The sequence below is a fragment of the Anomaloglossus baeobatrachus genome, chromosome 4 (assembly GCF_048569485.1).
Source record: "Anomaloglossus baeobatrachus isolate aAnoBae1 chromosome 4, aAnoBae1.hap1, whole genome shotgun sequence".
In the NCBI taxonomy this organism is placed as follows: Eukaryota; Metazoa; Chordata; class Amphibia; order Anura; family Aromobatidae; genus Anomaloglossus; species Anomaloglossus baeobatrachus.
In genome coordinates, this window is record NC_134356.1 from 242,311,690 (window position 1) to 242,337,509 (window position 25,820).

General features: G+C 45.1%; 1 protein-coding gene across 1 annotated transcript in view; it reads left to right on the forward strand.

Moving 5' to 3' along the window:
- OTOGL (otogelin like) overlaps nt 1-25,820 on the forward strand; it is a 315,223-nt gene that overhangs the window by 244,061 nt on the left and 45,342 nt on the right. Inside the window, exons 48-53 of the mRNA XM_075344757.1 lie at nt 3,292-3,393; nt 3,470-3,574; nt 6,701-6,741; nt 15,861-15,924; nt 21,306-21,484; nt 23,308-23,412. Of these exons, the coding sequence (XP_075200872.1) occupies nt 3,292-3,393; nt 3,470-3,574; nt 6,701-6,741; nt 15,861-15,924; nt 21,306-21,484; nt 23,308-23,412 (596 nt within the window). The remainder of the gene's footprint in view (nt 1-3,291; nt 3,394-3,469; nt 3,575-6,700; nt 6,742-15,860; nt 15,925-21,305; nt 21,485-23,307; nt 23,413-25,820) is intronic.

A 25,820-nucleotide genomic window follows, 5' to 3' on the forward strand; every position in this document is an offset into this window, starting at 1 on the left:
GCAGTGGTGGCGGTCTTACACTCTCAGCCCCATCCTGGGCTGTGGTCACGACGGACGCGAGTCTTTCAGGGTGGGGAGCGGTCTTCCTCCACCACAGGGCTCAGGGAACCTGGACTCCGACAGAGTCCTCCCTTCAGATCAACGTTCTGGAGATAAGGGCAGTGTATCTGGCCCTAAAAGCGTTCCAGCGGTGGCTGGAGGGACGGCAGATCCGAATACAGTCGGGCAACGCCACGGCGGTTGCGTACATCAACCACCAGGGCGGCACTCGCAGTCTTCAAGCCTTCCGAGAAGTTCAGCGGATTCTGCTGTGGGCGGAAGCCACAGCCTCCACCATCTCCGCAGTTCACATCCCGGGCGTAGAAAACTGGGAAGCAGATTTTCTCAGTCGCCAGGGCATGGATGCAGGGGAATGGTCTCTTCACCCGGACGTGTTTCGGGAGATCTGTTGCCGCTGGGGAACGCCGGACGTCGATCTAATGGCGTCTCGGCACAACAACAAAGTCCCGGCATTCATGGCTCGGTCCAAGGATCACAGAGCTCTGGCGGCAGACGCGTTAGTTCAGGACTGGTCGCAGTTTCAACTGCCTTATGTATTTCCTCCTCTGGCACTGCTGCCCAGAGTATTACGCAAGATCAGGTCCGACTGCAGTCGCGCCATCCTCGTCGCTCCAGACTGGCCGAGGAGATCGTGGTACCCGGATCTGTGGCACCTCATGGTGGGTCAACCGTGGGCACTCCCAGACCGACCAGACTTGCTGTCTCAAGGGCCATTTTTCCATCTGAATTCCGCGGCCCTCAACCTGACTGTGTGGCCATTGAGTCCTGGCTCCTAGCGTCATCAGGGTTATCTCAAGATGTCATTGCCACCATGAGACAGGCCAGGAAACCAACGTCCGCCAAGATCTACCACAGGACTTGGAGGATCTTCTTATCCTGGTGCTCTGATCAGGGTTTCACTCCCTGGCCGTTTGCCTTGCCCACTTTTCTTTCTTTCCTTCAATCCGGATTGGACAAGGGCTTGTCTCTCGGCTCTCTCAAGGGACAAGTATCGGCGCTTTCCGTGTTTTTTCAAAAGCGTCTAGCCAGGCTTCCGCAGGTCCGTACGTTCCTGCAGGGAGTTTGCCACATAGTCCCACCTTACAAGCGTCCGCTAGAACCCTGGGATCTTAACAGAGTGCTGACGGCTCTCCAGAAGCCACCTTTCGAGCCGATGCGGGATGTCTCTCTATCTCGCCTTTCGCAGAAGGTGGCCTTCCTAGTGGCAGTCACATCACTTCGGAGAGTGTCTGAGCTAGCAGCGCTGTCATGCAAAGCCCCCTTCCTGGTGTTTCACCAGGATAAGGTGGTTCTGCGTCCGGTCCCGGAATTTCTCCCTAAGGTGGTATCCCCTTTTCATCTCAATCAGGATATCGCCTTACCTTCTTTTTGCCCTCATCCAGTTCACCAATGTGAAAAGGATTTGCACTTGTTAGATCTTGTGAGAGCACTCAGGCTCTACATTTCACGCACGGCGCCCTTGCGCCGTTCTGATGCGCTCTTTGTCCTTGTCGCTGGACAGCATAAGGGGTCGCAAGCTTCCAAGTCAACCTTAGCTAGGTGGATCAAGGAACCGATTCTTGAAGCCTACCGTTCGTCTGGGCTTCCGATTCCTTCAGGGCTGAAAGCCCATTCTACCAGAGCTGTAGGTGCGTCCTGGGCATTGCGGCACCAGGCTACGGCTCAGCAGGTGTGTCAGGCAGCTACCTGGTCGAGTCTGCACACTTTTACAAAACACTATCAGGTGCATGCCTATGCTTCGGCAGACGCCAGCCTAGGTAGGCAAGTCCTTCAGGCGGCAGTGGCACACCTGTAAGAAGGGACCGTTGTTTCGGCTCTTTTTTATCGAGGTATTCTTTTACCCACCCAGGGATTGCTTTTGGACATCCCAATTGTCTGGGTCTCCCAATGGAGCGACAAAGAAGAAGGGAATTTTGTTTACTTACCGTAAATTCCTTTTCTTCTAGCTCCTATTGGGAGACCCAGCTCCCGCCCCTGTTCCCTTCGGGCTGTTGTTCTTTTGTGTACACATGTTGTTCATGTTCAATTGTTCTTTGGTTCATGGTTTCAGTTCTCCGAATATCCTTCGGATTGAATTTACCTTAGACCAATTTATAAGTTTCCTCCTTCCTGCTTTGGCACCAAAACTGATGGGCCCGTGATGCATGGGAGGGTGTATAGCAGAGGGGAGGGGTTACACTTTTTAAAGTGTAATAACTTTGTGTGGCCTCCGGAGGCAGAAGCTATACACCCAATTGTCTGGGTCTCCCAATAGGAGCTAGAAGAAAAGGAATTTACGGTAAGTAAACAAAATTCCCTTCTTTTTAACCTCAGTATTTATAAGGCCACATGTACACATTGAGTATTTGCTGAGTTTTTACCTCAATGTTTGTTAGGGTATGTGCGCACGTTGCTTTTTACCTGCTTTTTACCTGCTTTTTTGCTGCTTTTTCTTCTGCGCTGTTTAATGCCAAAATAGATGTGTTCTTCTATTCAAGCAAAGTCTATGGGAATTTGGGTTTCTTGTTCACACTATGTTGTTCAAAATGCTGCCTTTTTGTGGCAGAACTTTGGTCAAAAACTCAGCTTTGCAGTGCAAAACCCAAATGGCAAAAACAATTGACATGTTGCTTCTTTGAAAAGCTGAGTTTTTGACCAAAGTTCTGCCTCAAAAAGGCAGCATTTTGAACAACATAGTGTGAACAAGAAACCCAAATTCCCATAGACTTTGCTTGAATAGAAGAACACATCCATTTTGGCATTAAACAGCGCAGAAGAAAAAGCAGCAAAAAAGCAGGTAAAAAGCAGGTAAAAAGCAACGTGCGCACATACCCTTAGGCAAAACCAGGAGTGGGTAATAAATACAAGTTTCTATTATACTTTTCTTCTGATTGTTCCACTCTTGGATGTGGCTGTCATTCGAGTGAGGTTCAATTTTTTTTTGACAGCCCCATAGACCTAAATAGCCAAGTGCAATCCGATTTATGTGGGCAAAATGTGCATGCTTTGATATTTTTCCTCAGACTACTTGATCTGAAGAAGAAATAATATGTGACCTGCCTCATTGAATAACATTGGTCCAAGTGCAATCTGAATGCAGTCGTCTGTACAAGCCCTAAGTATTATAATATATGTAGGATTCCACTATTTTAGTATAATAAGTTTTATCATAATAGTAAAAAACAATGTGTATGATAAGATACAGTCGTAGTAATGTATAAAATGTAATAATAGTTTATTTTACACATGTAGTTTGTGAATCCTGTACAGAACCCATTCCGGTGTGCAGAAATGGAGAGATCCTTACTGTAGATTTGAATACCACTGACCAGTGTTGTCCGCATTATATTTGTGGTAAGACTCTGGGATTTTATTTTTTTAACAGTACCTCAACAGGATTTTTTAACCCTACTATTGCTCTTCTATTTAGTGTGCGATGAGAATCTTTGCACTACACCACAACTGACCTGTTCTCCTGAATCCCAGTTGGTCAAAAAGATATCAGATGAAAATTGCTGTCCAGATTGGGCTTGTGGTTAGTATGGATATATATATATATATTTAGTTATTTGTGTAGACTTATTACGTTAATAGCTATGTTTCCATGGCTTCAATTATTACATGATCCATAACACTAAGAAAGCTTATTGATTCATCTGATGGATAATTGCTTGCAACCACTAGATTCATACTGCCTGCAATTGCAACATAGCTTGAAAAACTAGCTGGTCGACAGAGGAAAAACATGATTATTCCAACATGCTCCGTGGACGGCTTTTCTCCAACCTGATCCTTTATAGACATACAGTGATGTGAAAAAGTGTTTGCCCCCCTTCCTATTTCTTATTTTTTTTTTTGCATATTTGACACACTTAATCGTAATAACCCAAAAAATTAAACTTAAACACTAGACAAAAATAACACAAGTAAACACAAATGCAGTTGTGACGCCCTGGGCTAGTCAGGTCGTCCCAGGTAGTCACACACACACCACCCCCTCCCCGATTAGGTGACAGCAGCCAACCAAAAAACCCTTGTCACCACCCTCCAGGTTTGATGTCCACACCAGGGGGGCGGACCCAGGAACCGTAGGGACCGGGGTCGGGCGGTGGTCCGCCGCTACCGAACCGGGGAACCGATTGGAAACCGGAGCACCAGGAGGGGTACTCAGACCCAGTACAAAGCCCTGAACCAACAGGGCCGAGTCAAATCAACTGATTGCGGACTGGACTTTAGGACCTATCCCACACAAGACCCGTTAGAAGACAACAGCCCAACCATACAGGGTAAAGCCACCGCCAAGGCATGGAGACACAAAGGGCCAGCGTCTGCAGGCAAACGGGCTCCTACGGCATATACAAGTTGGGGAGCGGACTACCGTTACTTAGGCATAGGAGTCAAACATTCATACAAAGAGGTGCAGGAGAAAGGCGGAAACTACCAACCTATTCCTGGGAGAAGCTGCAGCCAGCTGTGGGCCCCGTTCATCACCCCGTTTGGTTTACCAGAGACTCCAGTGTGTTGTGTCATAGTGAGTACACCAGTGCCTTCGAGCTGCGCACCGCGCCGCACCGCATCAGTACCCAGCACGCACCCGCTCCCACGCCTCAGCACCTCCCTCGGGCCCCCGGGACCATTGCTTCCCTACCCACGGAGGGGTCAACACCAAGCTGCGCAACACCGTCCCTGGGAGGCCTAGTTAACGGCAGTGGTGGTGTCCATCTATTCACCACAACCCATGGGTGGCGTCACTAACTTACATCCCAAACCAAACCACCGCGGTCCCGGCCGTGGAACCACCCCGTCAAGTCCCTGCGTGTAGCGCCAACTCCCTTGCAGAGCGACGTGACCCCCGAGTCCGTGAGAGGCTCGAGCCACCACCCACTGTACGAGCACGGATCCGAGCGGCTCGGCGGTCGCAGCCAAGCCCGCGGGGCAGTACACAGTTCATAAATAAAGGTCTTAATTATTAAAGGAAAAATAAACCCAAAGCTAAAGAGCCCTGTGTGAAAAAGTGATTGCCCTCCTTAAAACATAAATTAACTGTGGTTTATCACATCTTTGATAAGCTGAGTTCAATTTCCCGAGCCACACCCAGGTCTGATTACTGCCACACTTGATCTCAGTCAAGAAATCACTTAAATAGGACCTGCCTGACAAAGTAAAGAAGACCAAAAGATCCTCAAAAGGTAGACATCATGGCACGATCCAAAGAAATTCAGGGACAAATGAGAAACAAAGTAATTGAGATCTATCAGTCTAGAAAAGGCTATAAAACCATTTCTAAAGCTTTGAGACTCCAGTGAACCACAATAAGAGCCATTATCCATAAATGGCAAAAATATGTAACTGTGGTGAACCTTCCCAAAAGTAGCTGACCGATCAATCAAAGAGGTCAGAAAAGACCCTACAACAACATCCAAAAAACTGAAGGCCTCACTTGCCTCAGTTAAGGTCAGTGGTCATAATTAAGAGTATGTCTCCCTTTGCTCGAAATGCGTAGATGGAGGTTTTTTTTGTCTACACGTTTTATGGAATTGTTTTAATGGACAACATTAAAACTATGTTTTAAAATTCAATCAGCTATTTGCGGCTGCTGGATTTTTCCGTCTTTGTTCAGTATTCATCACTCCACCATAAGAAAGAGACTGGGAAAAAATGGCCTGCATGGCCATGAGTTCCAAGATGAAAACCACTGCTGAGCAAAAAGTACATAAAGGCTTATCTCAGTTTTGCCAGAAAACATCTTGATCCCCAAGATTTTTGTGAGAGTGATCTATGGACTGACAAGACAAAGTAAAACCTTTTGGAAGGTGTATGTCCCATTACATCTGGTGTAGAAGTAACACAGCATTTCAGAAAAGAACATCATACCAACAGTAAAATATGGTGGTGGTAGTGTGATTGTCTAGGGCTGTTTTGTTGCTTCAGGATCTGGAAGACTTGCTGTGTTAAGTGGAACGATGAATTCTGTTGTATACCAAACAATTATGTAGGAGAATGTTCCGCCATCTGTTAAAAATTAAGACTTTGGGGTGGCCAAGTCAAAGTTCTGACCTTAATCCGATTGAGATGATGTGGCATTATCTTAAAAAGGCGGTACATGCTCGGAAACCCTCCAATGTGGCTGAATTATAACAATTCTACAAAGATTAGTGTGCCAAATTCCTCAAGAGTGTTGTAAAATACTCATAGCCAGTTATCGCAAACAATAGATTGCAGATGTTGCTGCTAAGGGTGACCCAACTACTGTAGTTATTGGGTTTAGGGGGCAATCACTTTTTCACATAGGGTCCTGTAGGTTTGGATTTCTTTTTCCCTTAAAAATAAAGACCTTCATTTATAAACTTTATTTTGTGTTTATTTGTGTTATTTTTTTTCTAATATTTAAATTTGTTTGGTGACTGAAACATTTAAGTGTGAGAAACATGCAAAAGAATGAGAAATTGGGAGGGGGGCAAACACTTTTCACACCACTGTATATAGCTGGAGTAGCAAAGCCAGGCTCTGACATGGCAGAATGAATCGAGTGACATGTTCCCTTCATATAAAATAGCACAGCATGTTACATTATTATCACTGTCAACTAATGAATATCTGTACTATAGCCATTTTATATTTACTCAAGATCACTTGCTGAAAGTGTTCCTTTTTGTTGCAGAATGCAGCTGTGGAAATATCACCCATCTAGAATGTGAGCTGGTAAGCATATATTGATAAATTACTTTGTATTGACAAATTTATGATACCAGCTTTATGCTATATCACAACCTAACTGAAATAATAGCTATTGATAATACCTCATTCAGACATTAGTTTTTCCTATAAAGGTATTCTATATGGGTTTTTCACAAATAGAACTCGTAAATGTTATAGCCTTTAGGTATGTTCACGTGTTTGTTTGTTTTTGCGGGCCAATTTGTCCAAACAAATAGAAATTGATTTATTTTTTAATGATTTGCCAATCAAGTTGACCATTTAAGGGGTCCATGAAAAAAACACAAATAGCACTCAGACACAATCCATGTGTCACCTCAGTACTGTCTGTTTTTTACTGTTTATAGGGAACCTGTAAGGTCCCCTATACCCTCCAACCCAGCAGCATTCATACCTGTATGCTGAAATTCACTCCCTAACCAGCCCTGTACAACACTATTCACTAATATGAATGTTTTAAAAGAAAAAAAAAATGATTTAGAAACCTCTTTCCCTTTGCTAATTAGGGTGTTACTAGTTGCAGTGACACTTATGTTCCAGACTGGTTGGCTCTATTTCCATATTACTGTTGTAAGACCTGTTAACATTTATATATATATAGGTTAAAAGACTGTTTGGTGGACTTCCTTGTGTTATGCTGCCACCTGCTGTCAAAACAGAGAACAGCGGGCAAAAAGTCCTACTGCTCGAGTGACTGGTTCAGTCTGGAACAGGAGGAGGAGGAGTCTACTTGTAGCGGTGTTTTGCAGAGTGGAGTGTGCTCGAGTGGGCTGTAAGATAGAAGGCCTCAGTCTGCCCTGTTTTCCGAGGTCCAAGTACCTTAGAGTGTTGCGTGGTGTCCCCCCCCAAGACACAGATCCAAAGAGGCTGGATGTGGAGCGAGGGGCCAGACAGCACGTGCAAATTACCGATCCAAAGAGGCTGGATGTGGAGAGCGAGGAGCCAGGCAGCACGTGCGAGTTACAGATCCGGGACAAAGACTGAACTTTAGAGGTGTCTGCCGGCGGAATACGGGCCCCAACGGTGACGAGGTACCCCACGCTGAAACCTGCAGTTAAGTGTGCACACTACTTTTAGTTAGGGACAGATAGGAAAAGACTCTGCACTGTGTTATACAAGTAAGATAACAAGGACTCTGCGTTTTTTTGTTTAATAAGGATTTCTGTGTTTTGTTTTTGGGAGTACAATCTGAGGCTTCCTATCTTTGACAATTTATTCAAAGTAGTTGTATGTATATTGCATTATCTCTACTGCTGTGCTCCCTTCCCTCACGTTTCCTCCACCTGTGTTGTGCAATACATTATTAAATTTGCATTGATTAGCCCCCGTGGTTCCGTGCAGTCCTTGCGTATCCTGTTACCTGCAGGTTATTACATTTGGCGTAGTCGGCAGGATACGCAGGCTGGTACGGAACCATGGACGGACAGGGGGGTGTCGCTGATGGAGGTGTTCTAATACAACCTGATGGGGGAATACCAGCAAGGCAACTGTCCCTGGGGGCTATGCTGACCCATATACCAAAATTTACTGGCAGCAATGTACCTCTCCATGACTGGACGCAGAGAGTGAGGGGCATGTTGAGAGTAGCAGGAGTGACTGCAGAAAATCAAGGGGAGATATTGTTGATTGCCCTTGAAGGCCATGCTCAAGAGACCATTTTATTGCGCCCTGAGATTGAACGAAAGACGTTAGAGCAGGTGGTAAAGTTTCTTGAGAGAGTGTATGGCGGGAAACCAGAAGCAGGAGATTTACAGGCGCAACTGTTCTACAGGCTGCAGGGTGAAGAAGAAGGTCTGCCACAGTATGCAAATGCACTCCAGAGAATAATGAGACAAATGCTTACAGCAGAGCCAGAGCTAGCACAAACCCCCGGTTATGCTGACCGCACCCTACGAGATCAATTCCTCCGTGGGTTACATAACCTCCGTGAATGGCTCAGGGTAGAAAAAAAACTAACTTTCCAGGAGATATTGGAAGAAGCAGTCTCCCGCACACAAACTGAAAATTGCGACCCGCAGAACGCCTGGGGTGAAGTTTGTATGCATAAGGTAGTCCCGGGTGAGAAAAACCGAGAACCGAGCCAGCTTGAGGCTAAAGTGGATCAGTTACAAGAGACTGTTACTGCTCTACAAGAGTTGCTGAAGAATATGCAAGCCCCGGCGTCAGAAGTAGGAACTACAGCACCGCGGCCAAATACCCGCACGCATACCTATCAAGAAGAGAGGGGACAGATCGAGCAGAGACGACCGAGACCCGCTGGAGACTACCAGTGTTGGAACTGTGGAAATCGGAACCATTTATTCCGACACTGTCCGGAGAGGAAGACGTCTCAAGAAAGACCGCCGTTAAACTAGTGCCTCCCTCCATGGATGGGCACATGGCGGGGAGACCAACTGAGCTTAGAGAAAACCAACGCCCTGAAGATATAGCAGCCAGCACGCCGACGATCATGGCCGAATTTGAAGGGAAAGAAGTAAGATGCCTGATGGATACTGGGTCCCAAGTGACCACCATGCCAGAACAGTTCTTCTACCAACATTTTGGACAAACTGTATCCATTGACAGAGGGGCACATATCAAACTGAGGGCTGCAAACAATCTTCCCATTCCGGTTGTAGGGGTCGTGTGGATGAACATACGTGCCTGTGGCCAGAACTTAGGCAAAAAAGGGATTGTGTTAACGGAGGGCCGGTACGACAGAGAGGTGCCAGCTATCGTGGGCATGAACATCTTGAAAGAATTAGACCAGTTGCTCTTCGACACGGGGGGCTGTGATTACTGGAAGACGACAGTTGCTAACCGGCCTGCCCAAAAGGTCTTCCAACACCTTATCCGTGCCCGAGGACTGTGGAAGAATGGTGGGAGCCGCTACCCGGTGGGGAGGGTTCGAGTCCCAAGACAGACAACAATTACTCTACCTCCAAATCGTGAGACAGTCCTCACCTTGCCAGTCGGGGCCCACCATACACTCGAGGGGATGGAGGTGTTGGTGGAGCCTTATCGTGGTGAAGAGAACGGAGACGAACCGTTGGTGGCTCGCACTTTAGCAACAGTAAGAAATGGAAGGGTCCCTTTCCGTTGCGTGAACACCGGTGAACAGGCCTACACCTTGACCTCGGGAGTTGTTCTGGCCCATGTCTACCTGGCGCCTGAAGAGGTGGCGGCCGCAGAATCGATTGAATTGCAGCCCATGGCAGGGGAAGCCTGGACTTGGGCTCTTTCTATGGAAAGAAAAGAGAAACCCACTGATCAATGGAACAGTCGCGTCATCTTAGGGCAGATGGGAGTGGACCTGAGCCCCTTCGCTTCGGAGCAAGCCCAAGCCATAGAGGACTTTATTTGGGAGAATCAAGCCACGTTCTCCCATCACGCAGAAGATTTCGGCTGTACTGACAAGATTCAGCACGAAATACCCACGGGAGTTGCCCCACCGATCAGGGAAAGGTACAGGCAAATACCCCCAAAGTACTACCAAGAGGTAAAAGAGCTTTTGGCGCAGATGCTGAAGAGCGGGGTGGTAAGAGAAAGTCAGAGTCCATGGGCTGCCCCAATCGTGCTGGTCAAGAAAAAGGATGGGTCTACCCGCTTCTGTGTTGACTACCGCAAGCTTAATGGATGCACGGTTCGTGATTCCTACCCTCTGCCCCGGATAGAGGAGTCCCTGTCGGCGTTGGGAAAGGCACGTTACTTCTCCTCCCTCGATCTGGCCAGCGGATATTGGCAGGTCCCTGTGGCAGAGAAAGACAAGGCCAAGACCGCATTTATTGTACCCATGGGACTCTTCGAGTTCAATCGCATGCCGTTTGGACTAAATAATGCCCCAGGAACTTTTCAGCGCCTCATGGAAAGTTGCCTTGGAGACATGAACTTCGAGGCCACATTGATTTACCTGGACGACATAGTAGTGTATTCTGCAACCTTTGAGAAACATCTAGAAAACCTGGGCCAAGTGTTTCAGCGGTTACGGGCCCATGGGCTTAAACTAAAACCAAAAAAATGCCGGATCTTTCAGGAAGAGATTGAATATCTCGGACACAAGGTGTCGGAAGCCGGCGTACAGCCCTCCGATGGGAAAGTGAGAGCAGTGCTACAATGGCCCACACCTAGCACAGTGCGGGAGGTTCGAGCTTTCCTGGGGCTAGCCGGATATTACCGTCGCTTTATCAAAGATTTCGCGAAGGAGGCAGAACCTTTGCACGAATTGCTCCGAGGTACTGCAAAAGGACCAAAAGCACAGAAAATTTGCTGGGGACCAAGACAAGCAAAAGCCTTACACCGATTGAAAGAGGCCTTGGTTAGCGCCCCTGTGCTTTCCTATGCAGACTATAACCTCCCCTTTCGGTTGTATACAGACGCGAGCCTCTACGGCCTGGGTGCAGTACTGGCCCAGGTACAGAATGGTACTGAACGGGTGATTGCATATGGAAGTCGGACGTTGCGAGAAGCCGAGCGCAATCCCGAGAATTACAGTTCCTTTCGGCTGGAGTTACTGGCACTAGTATGGGCGATAACCGAAAGGTTCTCGGAATATCTCACGGGAGCTAAAATTGAAGTCTATACGGATAATAACCCCCTGGCTCACATCTCCACCGCCAAACTGGGAGCAATGGAACAGAGGTGGCTGGCACGACTCTCCAGATACAATTATCATGTGCAATACCGCTCTAAGCATGAAAATCAGAATGCGGATGCCCTTTCTCGTGTTACCACCGAAGCCCCAGTGGGGGAGAGAGATGAACAGTTGGAGGAAGACGAAATTCCGGAGTTCAGTAAATTCACCGCTCAAGTGGTAGAGGCTCGTATGCTTGAAATTACGTCGGGCACGACATCACGCCTGCTTGGCCAAACCAGAGAGGAATGGGTGAAAATTCAGTCATCTGACCCAGAACTGCTTCAAGTGAAAGAGTGGGTGATCCAGCAGCGCAAGCCTAGAAAGGAAATACGGGCCACGCTGTCGCACGTGGCCCTCCAGATTCTCAGCCAGTGGGATAAGCTGTCGGTGCAAGAAGGGATGCTGTATCGGAAAGTGCACCTAGCTACAGAGTTGGAAGTACGGTGGCAAGTAGTGATACCCCAGAAGATGGCAGTACCACTGGCCCGAGAGGCGCATGAGAAGGGAGCCCATTTCGGACCGGACAAGACTTACCAGTGGTTGCAAAGAATAGTATACTGTCCTCAGATGCTTCGGGCGGTAGAGAAGGCCTGTAAACTGTGCCGTTCCTGCGAGTTAAGTAAGGCTCCCCCACAGCAAGCACCAGTACAGACTATTGTAACCAAAGAGCCGTTGGAAGTACTCATGATCGATTATCTGAAGATTGGCCACTCCCACCGGGGCTATCAGTTCTGCCTTGTGATGACAGATCACTTCTCCAAATTTGCGGTGGTGACGCCCACCAGAGATCAGACAGCTGAATCAGCCATCAGTGATGACTTTATCCGGGTGTACGGCTGCCCCAAAAGAATACATTCCGACCAAGGGGCTTGCTTTCAAGGCGGTGTCATGAGAGAGCTGCAAAGGATTTACGGAATGCAGAAGTCAAGGACTACGCCTTATCATCCACAGGGCAACGGAGCCTGCGAGAGATTTAACCGGACCCTCCTACAAATGCTACGCACGTTGGAGGATGATCGTAAGAATCACTGGCCCGGCTATCTCGCAGAACTCGTGTGGGCGTACAATAATCGTGTCCACTCCACCACTGGGTACACCCCATACGTACTACTGTTTGGAAGAGCCGGAAGAGGCATAGAAGAGCTCAACCTGGCTCCCCCCGAGATCAGTGAAGGTCAGAGCGTAGGTTCCTGGGTTGACTGTCACCGTCGGCGGCTGGAGACTATCCATCGAATTGTCACCAAGCGGTTGCAAGAAAAGACACACCCGCAGCGGAAACCTGTGTGTGAAGCCCCGTTCTTGCCAGGAGACCGAGTACTAGTTGCAGAGAAACACCCGAGACACAAGTTGAGTGAGCGCTGGAAAACAGAGCCGTACATTGTGATTAGAAGAATCTCTCCCCACGGATCAGTATACGAAGTGAGAGGTGAGCGAAGAGGCGACACCCTCATCCTGAATCGTAATATGCTGAGGCCCTGCTATTCAGAAGACAGGACCAGACAAAGTACCTCGGAGACGGTGCCCGTGCCTGTTCCTGTTACCTTCGAAGAGGGCTCTGACGATGAAGAATGGTGGCGGGCCCCGACCAACCCAGCAGACTGGGAGAGATCCACACCCCCATCCTTTCAAGACACAGGTGCCACCCCTGCAGAGCAGGAGTCACTAATCTCCAGAGATGGGGACGGGAATACTGTACTCCCTGATACGGCGCCGACGTCTGGTGAGTTAGCTGTGGTGCCACGCCGGACTGAGCGGGCTAATGCTGGTATTCCCCCTGATCGGTACTTGGCAGATGAATTTGTGTGTTCTGTCACTGAATCCTGTTTTACGACATTGGCTCCCAAGCAACAGGTTGTGAAGCAGGGCAGGAGTTGCCACCGTGTGCCCCTTTGCAGAGTGCCTCAAGAGTGTATCGTCCGGGACGGCCGAGGTTAAAGAGGGGGGTAAATGTAAGACCTGTTAACATTTATATATATATAGGTTAAAAGACTGTTTGGTGGACTTCCTTGTGTTATGCTGCCACCTGCTGTCAAAACAGAGAACAGCGGGCAAAAAGTCCTACTGCTCGAGTGACTGGTTCAGTCTGGAACAGGAGGAGGAGGAGTCTACTTGTAGCGGTGTTTTGCAGAGTGGAGTGTGCTCGAGTGGGCTGTAAGATAGAAGGCCTCAGTCTGCCCTGTTTTCCGAGGTCCAAGTACCTTAGAGTGTTGCGTGGTGTCCCCCCCCAAGACACAGATCCAAAGAGGCTGGATGTGGAGTGAGGGGCCAGACAGCACGTGCAAATTACCGATCCAAAGAGGCTGGATGTGGAGAGCGAGGAGCCAGGCAGCACGTGCGAGTTACAGATCCGGGACAAAGACTGAACTTTAGAGGTGTCTGCCGGCGGAATACGGGCCCCAACGGTGACGAGGTACCCCACGCTGAAACCTGCAGTTAAGTGTGCACACTACTTTTAGTTAGGGACAGATAGGAAAAGACTCTGCACTGTGTTATACAAGTAAGATAACAAGGACTATGCGTTTTTTTGTTTAATAAGGATTTCTGTGTTTTGTTTTTGGGAGTACAATCTGAGGCTTCCTATCTTTGACAATTTATTCAAAGTAGTTGTATGTATATTGCATTATCTCTACTGCTGTGCTCCCTTCCCTCACTTTTCCTCCACCTGTGTTGTGCAATACATTATTAAATTTGCATTGATTAGCCCCCGTGGTTCCGTGCAGTCCTTGCGTATCCTGTTACCTGCAGGTTATTACACTGTCACGTCACTGCCAGCTCCTGCAAATCTCGCACATGCGTGCGGCTCATTTCGGCCTTGTTGCTGCACCTTTGAAGTCGGGTGTACACTTCCCGGTTTCATTAGGCGCACTGTGAATGATCGTAAGTCTAGAAGACGTGTACGTGAGCTGTCTTCTGAACTTCTGGTTATGCACAGTGCTCTTAATGAAGCCGGGAAGTGTAGACCCAGCTTCTAAGACACACTGATGTGGCCAAAATGAGTCGCGCACATGCACGAGATTTCCATTAGCTTGTGGTGATGCCAGCTCAGGGAAATCATGTTATCATGCCCACGGGGGCCTCATAGGGGGTTAGTTCCCCAGATTAGTCTGCCCTTTTTCCACATTATGATAACATGATTTCCATGAGCTGCTCACGGTCCTGGGTGCACTGGGGACCTGACAGAGTGCCTTTCGACTGATGTTATGGCTCCCACAGAGCCCTGATCTTATCTTCATCGAGTCTGTATGGGATTATATGAAGAGACAGAAAGACTATTGAAAGCCTACATCTACAGAAGATCTGTGGTTAGGCTCCAAAGATGTTTGGCGTTTCTTCAGACACTGTGCAAGTGTACCTAGAAGAATTGATGCTGTCTTGATGACAAAGGGTGATTACACCTAATATTGCTTTGATGTAGATTTTAGTTTTGCTCATTCACTTTGCATGTTGTTAATTTATAGATTAAAACTTTGGCTATAAAACCTTTGTTGAATGCATTTTTATTCTGCTGCATTTTCCCCATATCTGACAAAAATGTTTGCACAGCATGCTATACAGTGTGTCCACCCATATCCTGTCCACCGCCATTAACTTGAGAATGGCGGCAGCCATAGTCATAGAAGTGGTGTCTAGGTATAGTAAAATATCCATGCGCTACGCGATGAAACCACCTGGTGGAAAACAACAGAGTTAGCATTTTTATTTCGAAAACGGAACGAGATAGAGAAAAAAAGTAAATTACAAAGTTGTAGGGCATCATCAATTCAATACGAATCGACACCTTGCATACAGAAATGCTATGATTAGAACATGTAAAACTGACAAGGCTGCGGACGTGAAGTGATACCTTCCTACAAGTCATTGGGTATGGTGGCTGCGTGAAGTGGCCTCCACGCTCACCTGACCTGACCCCATTGGACTTCTTTCTGTGAGGTCACATCAAACAGCAGGTCTATGCAACCCCTCCACCAACATTGCAGAACCTACGACGACGTATCACAGATGCTTGTGCAAACGTGTCACCTACCATATTGCACAACGTGCAGCAAGATACAGTATGCTGTCCAGAGTCCAGATGTGCATTGCGGCTGACGGTGGCCACTTTGAGCATCAAAGTTAAATGAGCGCCATATGCATGACCAGCATTCAATGTTTTGGGGGGGTCATGGGTTTCATATCATAGCATTTATGTATGCAAGGTGTCGATTCGTATTGAATTGATGAAGCCCTGCAACTTTGTAATTCACTTTTTTCTCTATCTCGTTCCGTTTTCGAGATAAAAATGCTAACTCTGTTGTTTTCCACCAGGTGGCGGTATAGGTGGTTTCATTGCGTAGCGCATGGCTACTTTACTATACCTTGACTCCACTTCTATGCCTATAGCTGCCGCCGTTTTCAAGTTAATGGCAGTGGACAGGATATGGGTGGACACACTGTATATGTATATATAAGATAAATGATAACTAAAATTTAATAAAATTTTCTCTTAATACAGGGTGAACTTCAGAGAATTGATACCGAACGGTCTAGCCCATGTGGATGCATTCTTTATATTTGTGGTAATTCATTTTCATTAATTATATTATCTGTACTATCTAACATGTTTGTGGTGAATGATAATATTGCACACAGTTAGATCGCACACCCACACACATAAGATTGCACACACACAATTATCAGATCGCACACACACACATCAGATCACACACACAATCACACATCAGATCGCACATACATCAGATCGCACATACATCAGATCGCGCACATACACACACACACACAAACACACATCAGATCACACAGACAATCACACATAAGTTCGCACATACACACTCATCATATCCAGCGATCGCCAGGTGAACCTTGGATGCAGTACAGTAGAGCGCATAGAAGATCTTTGGTGGAACGCTCTCATCTGTTCCACCGCCGAGTCCTCCATGCATTCCACTGCAGGTCTTGGCTCACCTCTGCACTGCATCCTATCTTCCCCTGCTGGCTGGAAGTAATCTGTATCGCTGGATGTGGTGAGAGAGTGTGTGTGCGATCTGTTGCGTGATTGTGTGCTCGACCTGATGTGTGTGTGTGTGTATGTGTATGAGTATGAGTGTGTGTGTGTGTGCAGTCTGATGTATGTAAGTGTGTCGACCAGAAGCAGGGGAGGACCGTGTGGAGCATACCTGCTGGGAGCACCTTCCAAAGATTGCAGGAGGACTGGGGTCTGGTTAGTATGATTCTCCTGGGAAGGGTGGTCTGCTTTTTTTTTTGTTGGGGGGGGTGGGGGCGGTAAGCTTACCCCCAATCTTGCTTCCCCAAGAACAAGACCTACCCGAAAATAAGCCCTGGAGCTTTCTTCGGGGCAAAAAAAGTGTAAGAAAGTGTCTTATTTTTGGATAAGCACTGTACTATCTAGTCTCAGACCAAGAGTACAGGCCCCAACCACCAGATTCAGTACGGACGACCTGGCAAATTGTTTTAAAGAAACAAAATAACAAGTTTGCCAGGAAATTTCCTCTCAGCCTCATAATTTTATGCATTCTCTTCCTTTGTACACTTCATCTAACTCACTTTCACTCTTTGATACTGTCACAGAAGAAGAAGTTACCAAGCTCTTCGCCACTTCTCACCCTACTTCCTGCACCAGTGACCATATTTCCTCACATCTCCTTAAGTCCGTCACCCTAGCTGTCACCACTCACCTAACTAAAATATTCAATCTCTGTGCACGGTTTCCGGTCAGGTATCCGGTGTTGGTACCGGCAGGTTCTAACCCTGCTCCGGTCCTCCTCAAATCTGTTGAGCCATCTTCCCGTCTCCTGCTGACGGAGACCACCGTCTGCCACCTAGCCAAGGTACCAGGGCTCCGACCCTGGCACCGTTCAACTTGAACTTCTCCTCTGCTGGAGCTACACCTAGCTCCAGCCCACACTCCTCTCAACTTGAACTACAACTTAATCTGTTTGCATAGCTGACTGTTTTCCCGCCCCGGGCTGTCTAGACCCCTAGGTGGGCAGGCATTCCCTAACAGGCTGGTCCCGCCCACTGGTGTGCCTGTCTTGCCCTGAGGGGGGTGACTAGGGTTTCAGGTCGGCTGTATGTAACCTAGGTGAGGGAAGGTGTTATGTGGGGGCCTATTGTGTGACTACCTGGTTTTGCCAGGGTGTCACATACACTCTACTGAAACTGCTCTTACTAAAGTCTCTAATGATCTACTAACTGCTAAATCTAATTGTCACTACTCCCTGCTGATTCTCCTGGATCTTCCTGCTGAATTCGACACTGTGGATCACCAGTTCCTCCTCACTATGCTTAGCTCTATTGGGGTCAAGGACACCGTTCTCTCTTGGTTCTTCTCCTACCTCTCTGACTGCTCCTTCGCTGTATCTTTTGCTGGCTCCTCTTTTTCTCCTCTCCCTTTATTGTCGGGGTTCCTCAAGGTTCAGTCCTAGGCCCCCTCCTCTTCTCTCTGTACACTGCCACTGGTGGACAAACCATTAGCAGATTTAGTTTCCACTACCATCTCTATGCTGATAACACCCAACTGTACAGATCGTCTCTTGACATCACCCCTGCATTATTACAGAATACCAGTAATTGTCTGTCTGCTGTCTCATACATAATGTCCTCATCTAAAATTGAATCTGTCAAAAACTCAGCTTCTCATTTTTCCTCCCTAAACTTCCCAAACACAATATTATCATCTCTGTGTGGGGTTCTACCATTTCTGTGTGTGGTTTTACCATTACTCCCCCCAGCAGCAAGCCTGCTGTCTTGGGGTTATATTTGACTTGGATCTCTCCTTCACTCCCCATATCTGTTTACTTTGTCGCTCATGTCACCTCCACCTCAAAAACAACTCTAGAATTCGATCTCTTCTTACCGTTGACTCCCCAAACACTCTTACAGTCACTCTTATTTATTTTCGCCTGGATTACTCTGATTCTCTACTAACTGGTCTCCGTATTACTAAACTCTCTCCTCTCCAATCTCTGAATGCCGCAGCCAGGATCACTTTCCTCTCCAACATCTACACAGATGCCTGTACCCTGTACCAGTCATTGCACTGGTTGCCCATCCGCTACAGAGTCCAATATAAACTTATCACTCTCACCCACAAAGCGCTCCACAGTTCCGCACCACCCTACATCTCCTCCCTCATGTCTGTCTATCACCCTACCCGTGTCTTCCGCTCTGCTAATGACATAAGACTGACATCCTCAATAATTCGAAGCTCCCGCTCCCATCTCCAAGATTTCTCACGAGCTGCGCCAATGCTCTGGAACACACTAGCAAGAACAATTTGATTAATTCCGAACATCCACAATTTTAAGTGGGCTCTAAAAATGCATTTGTTTAGACTAGCCTATCACCTCAGTTCACTCATCTAACTATTCCCATTCTGCCCTTTACAAAATTTTCTTCAAATTCTTGTCCCCTGTATCTTCTGGTTGCATTCCTCTTCATGTACTTTTTTACATTCTGTACTTGATTAATTTCTTGCTGGTGACTGGTTCATGCAGCTTTAATTACATCCGATATTATATTGATGGCTGAACCATATATGACAAACTTTTTTTTTCCCCAATTTACTTTTTGTGTCTACCCTATTTCCTCATAGACTGTAAGCTTACAAGCAGAGCCCTCACTCCTCTTGGTATTCGTTGAATTTTGTTATTCTATAATGTCTCGTATTGACTGTACATGTCCCCTCTGAATTGTAAAGTGCTGCGGAATATGTTGGCGCTATGTAAATAAAAATTATTATTGTTATTCTTTTTGCATGTATTACTGGTAGTAATTGTGTATATGGAATTTCCAGGATAACTTATGGGACAACATTTTTGTGTCTAAAAATCCTCTACTAGATGCCAAAGTACATTAAACAAATTAAAAACTAGAAGAACCAAAGCAGTGACATGATAAATGTATAACACTCATGCATTATAACATGACTATATCTTCTCTAGGGTCTAGAATAGCTTGTTTGTAAAGGGCACCCTCCTGCAAACTGCATTCAGCGGCAGTATGATCTTCAGAAAGGCCCACTTATTACTGAAAACTATGTTTTCAAAGGAAAACATAGCTTAAGCCACCACTCCAGCATTTGTTTTATTGCACCACTGGAGTTGTGCTTTAAATTTAAAGGCCGCTTTACATGGGATGATTTATCGTGCGTTCGCATGTGCGAACCCGCCCCCATCGTTTGTGCGATACAGGCAATTTGTTGCCCGTGTCGTACAAAGTCGTTAACCCCCGTCACACGTACTTACCTTCCAAACGACCTCGCTGTGGGCGGCGAACATCCACTTCCTGAAGGGGGAGGGATGTTCGGCGTCACAGCGATGTCACAGAGCGGTCGGACAATAGAAGCGGAGCGGCGGAGATGAGCGGGGCGTAAACATCCCGCCCACCTCCTTCCTTCCGAATTGCTGGCGGGACGCAGGTAAGCTGAGTTCGTTGTTCCCAGGGTGTCACACGGAGCGACGTGTGCTGCCTCGGAAACGATGAACAACCGGCGTGCAGAAGGACATTCGATTTTTTTGAAAATGAGTGACGTGTCAACGAGCAACGATAAGGTGAGTATTTTTGCTCGTTCACAGTCGCTCGTAGCTGTCACACGCTACGATATGTCAAACAATGCCGGATGTGCGTCACTAACGACGTGACCCCGACGACATATCGTTAGATATATCGTAGCGTGTTAAGCGGCCTTAAGTCTCCTGAACCCTTTCTTCTACTCTCCTTCTGTCGGCTTTATCTTCTATCGCCACCGCTCTGGTAAGTCTCTGTCAATTTGTGACCTGCCAGCAGCTCCATGTTTCATGGAGTGCGCCTAAGGTCCCAACTCAATACAAGTCTATAACAGTAGTCTTGCTCTGGCCTCAATACAAGCCTATGAGTCAAGTCTTGTTCTGGCCTCATTCTGGCACTTATAGAGTTGCATTTGGAGTTTGCGACATAACTTCTGACTTCAAGACAGTCAGAAATTACAATCACAAGATGGTGTCTCGGGACCTGAGCAACGTTGGTAAAAGGTGAAGCCTCCAGAAGGTGAGTATATGACAATAGGACGGAACCTTACATTTAAAGCGCCATTCAAGCACTGAATCCCCCCCGCCTTGTGGAGTGGTGCTTTAAAATTTGAGGTCTGAGCAGCATGAAAGGGCTGACAACTTCTCTTTACTTTCATCACTATCGTATATATGCAGTGTAAAAAAGCAGGAGTTCACTCTGATGTTACCTAAAGTCAGCATTTATTCCAGTTTTAAAAGATGCTTTCATTAGCCAACTTCTGTTATGTTATATGCCCTAATTGTGCATGTGGCTATCATAGTACTAAGCAGGATCTGCCTATTACCTAAAGCATTATGCTCCTTAAAGGACCTGGCTTTCATGGGCTCTATACTGACTAATGGGAAGTCACTAAGGCTGAGTTCACATGTCCTGAGATAATCCGTTAGAACGAAACCCGCAGTGATCCGTTTGGAAAAAAGTTGTGCAAACACATCTTTTTTGTCCTTTGCAAAATAACTGATGCCTGATGGATCTATTTTTTAACATGGGAGTTTATTGAGGACAGATCTGTTAACAGATTGCTATTTAGTCATCCGTTGTACTTGCATTTGTAAAGGATCCATTTTTTCTTGCAGGATCTGTTTCAAATGGAAGATAAATAGCAATCCATTAATAGATCTGTCCTCCTTGGACTCCCATGTTAAAAAACGAATCTGGCAGAACTCTTTGCAGGATCCATTCTAAAGGATGATTACAGGACATGTGAACTCAGCCTTACCGAAGACCCACTCGGTATTGGGCTTTGCTCAATAGGCAGCAACAATTTCCTCTCCAGTTTCTTGGTTTTTTATGCTTTTTTATGCTTATCAAGTGGATTTTCAGGATATTTTGTTTGCCGGCTGTGATTATTATTATTTTTCTTTTCTAGAAAAGGAAGACGTGTGTGTATATCAGGGAATTACTTTACTGCACCCGGGTCAGTCACTAATTGAGTATACAAATGGGGAGACTTGCTACACTGTAAAATGCTTAGACGAAAAAGATACCGTAACCGGATTTCATGCCATGGACATATTGACCGTTAACTGTTCTAAGAACTGTGCTCCTGTAAGTATTCACAATATCAATTACAGTATATGCATGAAAACCTAAAAGGGTACATAGTCTGAAGCATTTATGACCTATTGTTTGATTGATCAAATGTTAGTTTAAATGGGTTTTGATGGTTTGGAGCCCAACAGTCATAAGAATGGGGAATTTTAATATAATAGTAGTTAAGCATATGCCCTACTACTTAAATCAAAGTCTATTGTACTGATAGGAAAGCTGAGACCATTACTCAGGCATTGGGGACAAAGTAATTATAGTGTATTGCACTTTTTTTTACTTAAAGGGAACCTAATGGCTGATTTTCTACTGGCAGCATGAATCAGATACCATCTCCATTATTGCAGCTATGTAATTTTTCCTTTAAAGTGTCTTTGGTTAGGGCAATATGGATCAGCTGACAGGTTCCTTTTAATGTTCTTCAGCTATGCTAATCATTAGTAAATTGATCTTTATTAAAAATATATATTTACATGTATCCTTAAAATTTCCTGTGTAGCTACATATTACATTTACAGTGGGGTATAAAAAATTGAGAGAGATATAAAAAAATTACTGTTTTTTCAAGTTTGCTTGCAGATTTTATGAAAAACCACCAGTAACAAAATATCCCAAAATGCTGTAAAAAAATGTTATACTTAGCAATGCTACATTTGTGTGCAAGTCATGGGTGTTAATTTACAGTTTGCCTAAGGCAATTAAATCCCCAAACTAAAGCCTAATCTATTAATATGTAACTTTTAATCAACTTATTAAGATAAGTGGACAAACAATTTTAAAAAACGCAGAGCGCTGTAATCTGTCTTATATCACATAAGCCATTATTTTAGCCACAGGGGATTCCCTATTTAGACTCACTGTTCCTATGTCTCTGGCTAGCTAATGTGTTGTTCCTATAGTGGATGACCACAGCGATCGCTATTTTAACAAGACATTTAATAGCCTCCCCAACATGTTTCACCACACTGGCGTCATCAGGGGGCTGAGGCTAAGCAACCTTGATGACACCAGTGTGGTGAAACATGTTGGGATTAATTCTATGATCTAAAACAAATATATATAGATTTCTACAAAAGGATCCTTCAAGGATCAGTATTTCAATAAAAAGTGTCATGGCTCTGGATAAAGCTTAAATCCTGTAAGGTTTGAGCACACAATATCTGTTTCAGGCGTATTTTCCCCAGAAACCGCCTGAAGAAGCTCAACAATACCTCTGCAAAAAAATGAACATAGTGCCCAGCAATGTAAAAATGACATTGTTCAGTTCATGCTCATATTCAGCCTTTTATATCCTATTTTAACTGCTTCATGCTTCAGAAACTGTATAGTGGTTAAATGAAATAACCTGGTTATATTTTTCCGGCAGCCTACTAGTTTTGGTTTAGATTATAGCAAAAAGATACAGAAATGAATGATGGCGAAATGACGCAAAAATGACGGCAAAACAACCAGTGAAGTAGCTTTAGGAAAAAGACTGCAGGCTGTTACATGAAGCAGCTTCGCCTAGGAGAACCCCGGCGGCTCTGCTGTCGGAATAATGACGTTGTGTGACATACTCTTAGTTTTTGACAGAAGTTGTTTTTGCTTAGGTAGGAAGGGAATATCCTATTAGTCTTAACATTGGGACTGTACCTTCTTGTAAGTAATTTGACAGTATGACAGGGAGGAATCATGGTATATATGATGTGTGTGTGAAAAACTAATTAATCAAAGGGTGCAAAAAACTAGGACAATAACTTCTGCTTCACACAAAAGACAATTACAGTACAAAATGCTTTCATCATTTTCATGCCTATGACATTTTCCATGCTCTGATTCTATAGAATCAAGTTTATGTCCCATCATCAGATCATCAAATGTGCTGCGGAACCTGCAAAAATGTGTCATGCACTTTCTACAGTGATAATGGAACGCTCGCTATATATGAGGTAAGCCAACGGCTCAAGAAAAAGGAAAATGAAGTGTCCCTTCACACCGTATTTTACCTTGAACTCAATAAAAATGCACTTACATCAACACTGGACATCTTTGATACAAAATAGTATGCTGTATTACATACAATACATTACATTCAGATATACTAATAGTCATTGTACGGTGTGCCCTGTTATTAACCAATATGTATTTATTATATGTGAACATAAAGGGAATCAGGCCTTAACAAAATTATTCATATTCTTTTAGGAAAAAAGCCATTTTTGCATTGACTTCTATATGTGGGAAATGTATCTTTAGATATATTTATATAGTAACATATACATCATTTTTTACTGTGAAAAAGCTTTCCTGGCATTGATTCTAATTTCTCCGAAATACACAAATTCTAGAATTAATTTAATAGGAAACCAATGGATCTATTAATATGATGCAAACACTGAGAGAATAAAACTGTCATAAAAAGTTGGCCAACATTAAACAACTTTTACCCTGATCCTACCAACCAACCAATGACAGATGGATTTAATATAAAATAAAGTAGATGGCAGCATCTTTAGATATAAATTCTCAAATTGTTGTAGTTAAAGCAACAGTCTAGTCATGAACACTAATATTATATGCAAGTCAATATCTACAAGGTATGATTACCTGTATTTCCTTCAGAGTTTGCTACTTTACCACTTTTAAGCTTAGCTCCATTAAGCTACAGCTGTGATCTGTAACCACAGGTTGGCTTCAGTGTCTACAAGAAGTATGAGGTAGTCTGAGACATACCTCCTGTCTCATCATTGGTTCAGACTGCTGTGGAATCTTCTCCCTGCAGCTCTGCCTGTCCAGATTGGCTGCTTTGTATAAACAAAAGTCTATCATAGGCTTGCCAGGAGGTTAGTGCACGGAGGGCTGATTTCTACAGTAAGGTCAGAATGATTATAATATACAGCTTGCTAAATTACTAATCAGCAAAAGATGATTATTAGGACATACCTGCACATGTATTGAGACAATAGGCCTTTAGTAAGTGGGAACCTGCTAACTATAAACTTTTGGAGTAAGTTACATCTGCATTAGTGGAACAAACTATCTATCTACAGTATATATTATATCTATTATTTATGTATTATTAGTGATGGGCAAAACCGAACTGTAAAGTTTAGGGTTCGTACCGAATACCTAGTGTTCGTGCAAAGGTACGGAACTCAGACTTCTCTTGGAAGTCCATGTTACAGTTCCAGTTCAAACACCCATATAATAATATAATTTTTTTTAAAAAAAATTGAAAATAAAGAGTAAAGCGGGACCTTTATACTTACCAACCTTCTCCGCTGCTGTAACACTACTTCTGGGTCCACCCATCAGTAGTGATAAGAGGACTTGCAGATAAAAAAAAACCCGGTTTGGGCCCGGAGTTGATCCCAGATATCTAGCTGGACATTTGTTCTCATATAAATCTATGGGGACCCAAATTAGGCACTTTAAAACGGTGATAGAAGGCATAGGGGGATTGAACCAAGCGCTTTATACTTACCCGTTTCTGCGCGGCTGTAACACTACTTCCGGGATCGCTCATTATCTTTCATGCATATACACTGTTTTCCCTGCCAACCGGCAGTACCCTTGTCTTTGGTTGCAGTCAGACACACCCTCACCCTATGTGACAGCATGTCTGATTGCTTTCAATCAGAGACACTGTCTGTATCTATATTGGTGTAAAAATAAATAAATAATTAAAAAAGTTGGCATAGGGTCCACTCATATTATGATATCGAGACCAGATACAGCTACAGGCTGCAGTCCCCACCCATGTGCTTTCTTGGCTAGGCATCAAAATAATAGGGACCGCAACATTTTTTTTCAAATAATTTAAATAAATAATTTTATAAAAAGGTGTGCGGTCCCCCAAATTTTAATACCTAGCCATGATAAAGCTGACAGTTGGGGGCTGATATTCTCAGGCTGGGGAGGCCCATGGTTATTGGGCCCCCTAGGCTAAAAATATCAGCCAAAAGCCACGCAGAATTATCATATGCATTAGATGTGACTATTTCGGCAATTTACACTGCCCATGGCAGTTGCCCTAGTGTGGGGGCAATTGGGGTAATATTAGGAGTTAATGACAGCTCACAGCTGCCATTAAGACATAGATTAGTAATGGATCGGGTTCTATGAGACCCTCCATTACTAATCCTGTAAGTGAAAATGAATAAACACAAACATAAAAAAAAACGTTTATTTGAAATAAAATACAAAAAAACACTCTTTCTTCAATTTATTAACCCAAAAAATACTCAGGTCCAACATAATCCACCCAAACACCCAGGTCCCTTTACAATCCCGAATCTGCTACATACTGAATTCGCACCACATGGTCACATTCCAGAACATGATCGCCCACTGCTGC